General features: G+C 43.4%; 1 protein-coding gene across 2 annotated transcripts; it reads right to left on the bottom strand.

The window, feature by feature from the left end:
* LOC124278608 (glutathione peroxidase-like) lies at positions 1-7,912 on the bottom strand. 2 transcript variants are annotated; one of them, XM_046714360.1, is made up of 3 exons: positions 7,507-7,912; positions 1,171-1,308; positions 1-469 (listed from the first exon to the last, which is right to left on the bottom strand). In XM_046714360.1, the coding sequence occupies exons 1-3, from the start codon at positions 7,816-7,818 to the stop codon at positions 257-259; spliced, it is 663 nt and encodes a 220-aa protein (XP_046570316.1). In that variant the 5' UTR covers positions 7,819-7,912; the 3' UTR covers positions 1-256. The 2 variants fall into 2 exon arrangements, with proteins under 2 accessions (XP_046570316.1, XP_046570315.1); XM_046714359.1 differs by lacking the exon at positions 7,507-7,912 and adding an exon at positions 1,813-2,164.
* Between the last annotated feature and the right edge of the window lie 1,323 nt (positions 7,913-9,235).

The raw sequence follows: 9,235 nt of genomic DNA, 5'->3' as shown, positions 1-9,235 counted from the left end.
TAAGTGTACAGAGGTCGGTTTTATTCACGTATATCGTGCGTGCCATGTTAAAGAAGACGTAACGACAGCAGGAGCCATCAGAGAGGGATCGAATGCACGAGATCCCAAACCGACAGCTTCTTCTCGAGATACGCCCACAACATGTCTTGTTTATGGCGCATCTGTCATTCGCTGTTTAACTTCTTGACCATGGCAAGCACAAGATAACATAATAAACAGCTTTGATTTGTTTGTTCATAACATGTGATGTCCGAGGTTAGCCAACCACAGGCACATGGCGTCCCAGCAAGGCCTCGATGTCGGGCCGGATGTCAATGGGCTGGACGCTGGGGCTGTACCGGAACTTGACGTGTCCATCTGCCCCAACCAAGAACTTCTCAAAGTTCCAGTACACGTCCCCAATTTCCTTGGGTTGGTAGAATAGCCAGCTGGACGGCCGATACTGGGTCCTGACACTTTCGCAGTAACTCTGAAACGAGCAAAACATGACCATATTGTGATAAGATGTTTGTGAAGACCTGTCCGTGAGCACATAGGGCAAGTTGAACGTCCAATCAGACACAGTGGCGTGCCGACTAGTAAAAGAGGGCCCTGAACATCCCAAGTATTAAGTGTCGTTATGACCGGGGTCTTATTTGGTTAAGATACTAGTTGATATATATATTACAATACTCGCATGTGTGTTATATTATTTTACAAAAAGAACATCAGAGCATATTTTCCGACCAAGAGCGAGGATGACACATGAACCCTTCGACGAGTTTCGTTAAATCAATATAACAGTCATGCGAGTGTAATATTTTCCTAATTCTTTTGAGGGCCCCTGGTCACGAACGCCGTCTTAGGCAACCACAGGTGTTGATTGACGTCGTATCTAATGAGACGTCATTCTAATCCTACGTCACAATAACTTTCGAATGATGTAGACAATACCATCCGAGTGACGGAAATGCAATACATTTGTGTTCGAGAAGGGATAATTTCCTAGGGACACATACGATGTTTAGGAACTCGGTTATTTCTGATGTTGATAAAGAAAATGTGCATTGACGTCATACGGATTCACGAGACGTCGCCCGCCTGTGAGAAATGACTGAGTTCATCAACGTAGTATATGTCGAAATAACAGAGGCGTTGACCCAACCCACTCAATGACCGCCTTCAGCCTACCTTGAGGAACCTGTAGAGGGGATGCTGATACTGGCCGTTCACGTCTATCTTCTGGGTGAGGTTGAAGAGGGGCGTGAGGCGGGGTCGCACGTACTTTACACCGTTCATGATCTCCGTGCCGTTAGCCCCAGGTTCTTGCTGTACAGGGACAACTCGTGTTACAGAGAGTAATCTACAAGGTCATGCGTATTCTAACGTTAGGGTAAAAAGCTAATGCTGAAATAATTGGACAAGAATGATTGAATGACTATTGCTTTACGCCGCATCAACTTGACAAGAGCATAGGTCTGGATGTGCAGGTTTTATTTTGGGGCTGGTTTTACAAATTTCAGCACAAAATGCATGACTAAAGATGGCCGATCTTACATAAAACCTACCATTTTTACTCTGTTATGCAAAAGACGCCAAATATCCTTGAAACAATATCATTATTTTTTCTTGCTTCCGACGAAAATTGAGGAGATGAAAATGTGGGTCGAAAATGCTCTTAAACACTCCAAGACGCAAACACATTTTGATATCTGATGAAGGTTCGAAATATGGCCAGGTCGTCGTTATCTACGGCGTTCTTTAAAATTATCGATTAATTTAGACAATTTACAATATCTTGAATTTATTAAATGCACACGTGATTTTACATACCTTAAGGAATTGGTTACACGGAAGCCCTAGAACCAGGAAGTCTCCTTGGCCAGCATAGTCGGTCATAAGTGCATTCAGACCGTTATACTGGGGGGTGTGGCCTCAGTAGGTAGCGACGTTCACAACGAGGACAACCTTGTTGCGGAAGTCGCTGAAGTCGATCAGTTTTTCATCGAAAACATCGTTGATCTTAAAATCATAAAAGGTGTTCATGGTTTTTGCAGGTGTATGACACGTGGCCTTCTCGCCACGGACACCGCACAAGGCGATGACCAGCGTTGCCAGTCCCGCCGTCCACGACGTCGCTCCTGCCATTACAAGAGTCTGGTGTGGAGTGACGGGGAATGGGAGAGCTGTGTTATCTAGCCAGCTGTGGCTGGACAGATGGGTCACACATGACGTCTCCTTTGCCATGACCTTCGCTATCTTGAACATTACACATGGCACTATGGGACTTACTGAGGTTACTTAGCAGCTTACTAAGCAGCAAAAGAAACGTCAGTTTGGAAGTTTCCTTCGCAGAAACGGATAACTGTAAACTCATTTAATGTTTTGATTGTTTTTGATAACATCTCCAACTTTACCTGAGCAAAGACATTCCTTCCCAAACTCAGAATGGAACCAAGGAAATGGTCTCAAAAACGCAACCTGATCTCGGAGATGGTACGGTGTTCTCCATGTTTTTCATGCACGTGCTGTTCACAAGGACCAGCTCTATAAATGCACCCCCAAACACGGTTGAAACATTCACATTACAACGTCAGCAGGATGCCGCGACTCACGACAGCTGAGAGGAACCAGGCGCTAGGAAGACTTGAAGCTGGTCACACTGCACAAGCCGTTGCCAATCACTTCCAGGTCAACGTTCGGACCATCTATAGGCTGCAGCAACGTTTCCGGGCCACCAACACCACAAATGATCGCCCCCGTACTGGCAGACCAAGGGTGACCACAAGACGACAAGACCACCATGTTGTGACACAGCATGTACAGAATTCCTTCATGCAGGCATCCGAAACAGCACAGTGGGAACAGATGAGAGTCGGTACTGCGTATCAACTGCAGATGGCAGAACAAGAATATGGCGACGACGTGGCCAGAGTTACTCAGACCAATGTGTTATGGAAAGAGACTCATGGGGAGGTGCAAGCATCATGGTGTGGGTAGGAATAGGCCTGAACCAGAGAGTGGGTCCTGTGGTGTTCCAGAACCTTAGTCCAGGTGGAGGACGGTGTTCTACATCGACCAAGCTCTCGGACCCCACGTCATACCACATTTCGCACGTCACCGGAACATCATTTTCTAGCAGTATGGGCCCGGGCCCATACTGCTAGAGCTACACGGGACTTCCTACAGCAGAATGGTGTCAACATTATGCAGTGGCCAGCCCTTAGTCCTGATTTAAAACCCAATTGAACATCCTTGGGATGAAATTCAGAGGAGACTGAATAATGTCATACCATGAAATACACAATGCCATTTTTTAGGAAGTGGTCAAATGTAACATATATTATATTTGGATTACACTTTCTTTGTAAAGTACAGATTCGAGTCCCATCCGGGATTCGAACCCACAACCTCAAGAGTCAGGCACCTAATCGCCAGCACACAAAGTCAGACGCCTAGACCACTCAGAAAAATGGCATTATGTATTTCATAGCTTTCGGCCGTGGGAGCCGTGCCAATTTATACTTATCAGAGGGATACACAATGTCCGCAGTCCAGACTACAAGTTGTCCGACTTCCATTTTTGTGGAAGCCACGGTGGCTGAGCGGTCTAGGCGTCTGACTTTGTGTGCTGGCGATTAGGTGCCTGACTCTGAGGGTGTGGGTTCGAATCCCGGATGGGACTCAACCCAAAAAGTACTAGAATCTGTACTTTACTAAGAAAGTTTAATCCCAAATATAACATATGTTACAATTTCATACCAAGGCCGAACACAGCTGATTTATTGCGCCAGGCCTTTCTCAGAATGTGGTTCAAGGTGCCAATTGCCGTCATCAATCGATTGTTGCACCCCATGCATAGACGCTGTGCTGCAGTTATTGCCGCTCGTGATGGTCGAACTAGATACTGAAGTCAAGGGTCTGAATGGACTGCAAACGTTCACGTAATGTCTTGAAATTGTGCTGAGTTATTCATTTATGTGTCAAGATATTGTACACAAAAAATGTTTTTGATCCGCTTATTATGTCCATTTCTGTAATGATTTGATTACAGTGCCTATCTAAGTTTGAATTCGTACTGACGTTTATTTTGCTGCTGAGTATATATTGTTTAGCTGTAACATTAAAGGTCACATGCAACCAAAAAATCAAACATAATGAAAACACAATTATCACTTATTCATGACATATAATATACATTGCTGATTATGAAAAACATATAAACAAAAGTATAAGCGTATAATCGCAAATCAAAAGTGCAATATTTTGTACTTGGGTTTACTTCCCAAGAAACGAAGCAGCCGGGATACCGAACCCAGTCAGAGCGGGTGGGTGTGCACTCAAGTGTAACGGCTGGTTCATTTGCAGATGCCCTCACGGCTAATTGTGTGTGTACATGCTCATTTTTTGTGTATAACATTTTGCAATCAACAGACATCATAACATGTCATGTGTACAAGTATCACACCTGCCTGTCTGTGTAATTACATAAATCAATGCGTTTTGTTTATGGTGTATAGCCTGATAGGTGTTAAGTTCAAATTGCATGTGGTTAGTGATCGAAGTTGTGTATTGAATATTGTCATTAGCAGACAGGCAGGCAGACACACAGGTGTCAATAAAACAGACATTGAGTTTTGTCTGTGACAACGACATATCTATATCACAGTTAGAAATTCTGTCAACGCTAAATAATGACATTGCTTTTGAGTATCGAACTGAGAAAGTGACTCGGTAAGAAGAACGTGTGGTGAAATATACAAATGAAATTATATAAACAGTTAAATCGGTAATCTACTGTCATAACATATAAAAAGCTCGCGCCTGTGAAATATCAACAAAACATTAGAAAAATAGCTCACACCAAAGCCTTCACCGAGTATTCACTGGACAACCCGCTTCCAAGCTGCGCGAACCTACTTCACTGTGCATGTGCTATGAGCGCAGCCCAGCTGATGAAACCACTTTTCCCCCAAGCGCTGGGGGAAAATTAGTGAATCGTTTGAACTTAGATTTCGCGCGGTTTTTTTCATCGCGTTAGTTTTCAACTTTATAAGTTGAATTTGCATTTTTGATGATTTGTTTCGGCAAGTCCATGCCGAAAGGTATCAGAATCTGCAAAGTTGTGTTTTACGTTGCATGTGACCTTTAACAATCCAATTAACACTAACAGGGTGTCTGAACGTTATCATAGTCACAAATACACTTATCATAGTGCCACTAAACTATAAGAAAATGAAACGTTATTCTTATTTACTCCTGAACCATGTATATATTTTCACACCTGTTCAGAGTGAGGTAAGGCCTTATAGTAATGTAAGGGTTCTAATCAAAGACGTACATGTACTTTAAGTTCTAATCGAGAGTGCCGTGTACTGAGTGCACCTTGCGATACCCCTTCAACCTGTAACTGTCTGATTCCCATCCCGTTGTAGTACCATATGTCGTCATTCTCTGGATCATGGCACTTCACGAGTGTAATCAACATTTGTTGTTTCACGTGTAATATAACTTATCTTAGACATGTGTCCTCTGTTCTGCGTTGGCGTTTCACGACGCCTTCCTGCACTATCATCAACACGTAGTTAGATAATACCCTATAGGTATAAATGTATACCACATACTAGTATAGGATATATATGATATATACACACAAACACATGCGATGTGAAGCTTTCGTTCAAGTATTACGATTTCAAGATGAAAGATGTTTTAGACTTCCGCAACAAGGTTGTCCGCGTTGTGAACGTCATTACCCACCAAGGCCGCACCCACCAGTATATCGGTGTGGATGCAGTCATCACCTACTATACTGGACAGGGAATTTCCGGGTTCTCGGGCTGCCGGGTACCCAGTTACTAAAGATTGGTGGACAAATTTCAAAACTTCATATATGGAAGAAATCTCCAGATCAACTGACTTTTTATAGCGCAAATCTCCGCAAAGGATAAGGCTCAATTTCACCTTGTATTGACCCCGACTGTACTTCAAAACTTCCATATGGAAGAAGGTGGAAAGGCTCATTGTTAGTCGCATGGTAATGTCGGCAGTCATATCGAACCAAAGTAATTTGGTCAGTTAGAAACTGACTTTAGTCTCTGCAACCTTTGGCCCTGACTGTATCTGTCCTGACTCAATGGTTCATAAAAAGTCAGATATTTTGATCTTATGATCAAAAGGAATCAAATAATAATAATTTCAATAATAATAGCGCCACGACACGTAATGGATCGAAGTTCCAGCATTCTTTATACCGGGTCAAGACGCATCACTGGAGTTATATCTGTATTCAAATGATGGCATCAATTTGATATTTTCATTTGACTTACTGACGGGTACCACTGGTGGGTCAAGGATAATGCCAGGAATCATCACTTTTGATTAAAAATTTCACCTTGATATATATGATATAGTATCCCTGACTGTAGTTTCACAAAGCTCTAGAATCTTTCCTCGTAGTGCTGTTTAGGCCTTAAGATAAGAGCCTCATGAGCCCATCAATCAGTGCGTTTGGTTATTTTAACTATGATATCATTGGCGATTGAAACCACTGACCCTTCATCCTTCCAGATTGCTAGTCCGCGAGCCTAAGGACGGACATGAATCCAGTGATGGGCCTAGTTTAGGGAGAGAATCTCAATGTCATATTTGCCAGTTGACAGAAAAAGCACCAGGTTCCTTGCTAAAACAGTGAAGACAAGTGAAATAAGACAACGGTTTTAAGAAAAATGTATGAGCTGACATCTATCTTTACAACATATTACAACGTACAGACCTTGAGATACAACCTTTTTGAATGAGTAGGAACGATGCCGGGACGGACATGAATAAGGCCGTTCAATCTCTGTCCCGTTAGGGAAACAAAAGTCTTTAACATTTAGGAAGATACGATGCCTAGAGCATCTTAGGGGCAGTTCATAATGTACTAGAACATACTAATTCACTTCATCGTTTTTGTAATTTATTTGTTCTACGCTTTTCAATGCTTGATAATGAACTGAAAGCTACATCATTACCCCGGCCCGTGGATCAGTCACACTCACATTTCCATCTCAGCTCTCTGGGGAGTATACAAACCAAGCTGGAAGGTTACAATCAGCCTTATCCATCCCTTCCGGGTACCCATTCACTGCCCATACAAATGTGCTTCAGTGTGGGACAGGATGGACGTCTTATAAACTCAAGAGTTAACTCCAGGTTCGCTGGTTCCAAGATTTACAGCCGTTTTGGCAAATTACCGGATTTCATATAGGGCTGGACTCGGCTACTCAATCGATCTCGCAACAGTATTAAAGTACGACACTTGTAACATAAGCCGATAGGTCGTTATACCAATAGATAACTGACCTAAAGGCGGCATACAACCCACACCCTTACTAAGGGAGATTGAGGTGCACTTCTGCCCAATCCCTTTGTCATGTTGGACATTTACAAAATGTTTAAAACAAATACACTCAATCATAGAGACCAACACAACAAGTGTGCTCTCACACTTTCTCTGTCACGCAATCACTCTGTAACACTAACCAGATTAAACTGCTGGCAGGGTACCCCCAACACGTGGAAGTCGCCGTTCCCCCCAAACTGAGTCTGCAGTGCATTCAGACCGAAGTACTGGGGGGTCTTGCCTCAGTAGTTAGCGACGTTGACGACGAGGACGACGTGGCCCCGGAACTGCTCGAAGTCGATGTCGTCCTTGTTGTGAATGTCCTTCACGGTGAAGTCATAGAAGGAACCGCCAGCACTCTTGGGCTGGTTGCAGGGGAACTTCTGTGCGCGCGAAACACACAGGGCCGTGCAGATCGCGGCGAGCCCGAGGGCCCATGGGGGTGCTTGCATGGTGAACCTGTCACCTGTACTGAAAGCTACTCTAGGACAGAGTTGCACCTGGACCGTTCCTATCTATTCCTGGAATATATGGACCTTGATAATACCACGTGTTTGCGTGACCTTTTATCTGACCGACTGCTGTTTATGATCGTACAGCTGGTTATTTTTTTTTGTTTAATTCAAGACACCGATATGTGAATTGTCTTAAAGGCATGTTTGAGTTAAAATAAAAATGAAAACGATGTGTGAATGATAATGACGAAAATATCGGTATTTAACTTCGAAGATTTCAATTGACGATATTTGCTCTTTTTATGCTACTTATCGCATGTTCTAAGTGTCACGACAGCAAAATACTTCCATGATGCAGGAACTTATAACATTACTGTGACATTTTTGTTGAATGTATCTTACTTTACATTCTTTCGGATATGTTTTGCAGTTAAGGATGCTAAGTGAGTGAGTGAGAAGGTGAGCTGATTTTAAAGGCCGCTTTGTATTATATATTTGTTATATTATCTCGTACAGCGCCCTATGTGACGTAGTTATCGGACTTCGGTGAAACCCAAGAACACGAGTGCCGCTGATCAACTAATATGCTCTCAGTATAGTGCCGGAAATTCGAAACATTATAAAATTTTATCCATGGTGTTCATGAGCGCCCATCTTTGTCAGTTTTCACCCCCGGGATGTTTATTACGGCGAATGCGGTAAGTATTATAGTGAGTGAGTGAGTTTGGTTTTACGCCGCTTTTAGCAATATTTCAGCAATATCACGGCGGGGGACACCAGATATGGGCTTAACACATTGTACCCATGTGGGGAATCGAACCCGTTTCTTCGGCGTGACGAGCGAACGCCTTAACCACGAGGCTACCCCACCGCCCCGGTAAGTTTTATATGTTTAGATGTTCAAGAGTGCGCACGAACGTAGTCTTACATTTAGGCCAGTGCGTCAATGACTTTATATACAAATTTTCATTTATTAGTAGATCTATCAGGCCTACGGCGCCCTGATTTTTGTGTATATTTGATATGGTAGTAACTCCGTCTATCAGGTACTGAAAACAGTGACGTGAGACGAGGTACGTGAAAATGTCTGCAACGTTGCCTTGAAGTTTATAACATTTACTTAGATATCTGCATACGTAAGCGCTGCGTGCGTGCGTGCGTGCGTTCCTGTCTCCGTAATGCCGACCGCCAGGCTTGACAACAAGAATTACCATCTTTTAACGTCTTTTTGCATGAAAGGGTCGGGGTTTGAACCACTGCTCCCGCTCTCCGGACATGTGTTCTATCCATGGATGCGGTTTTGCATTTGTGGGTGCCACTAGTCAGTACAGTGAACAGAGTCGTATCTCTGACGTAGGCCGCAAGTGAGGGGTACATGTCGTAAACACATCAAGCCATTCCGAATTGCCAGTTA

The sequence above is a fragment of the Haliotis rubra genome, unplaced genomic scaffold (genome assembly GCF_003918875.1).
Source record: "Haliotis rubra isolate DU_JTF1 unplaced genomic scaffold, ASM391887v1 Scf24, whole genome shotgun sequence".
NCBI lineage: Eukaryota > Metazoa > Mollusca > Gastropoda > Lepetellida > Haliotidae > Haliotis > Haliotis rubra.
The sequence above is the reverse complement of the archived record's forward strand: the minus strand, read 5'-3'. Positions and strand labels throughout refer to the sequence as shown.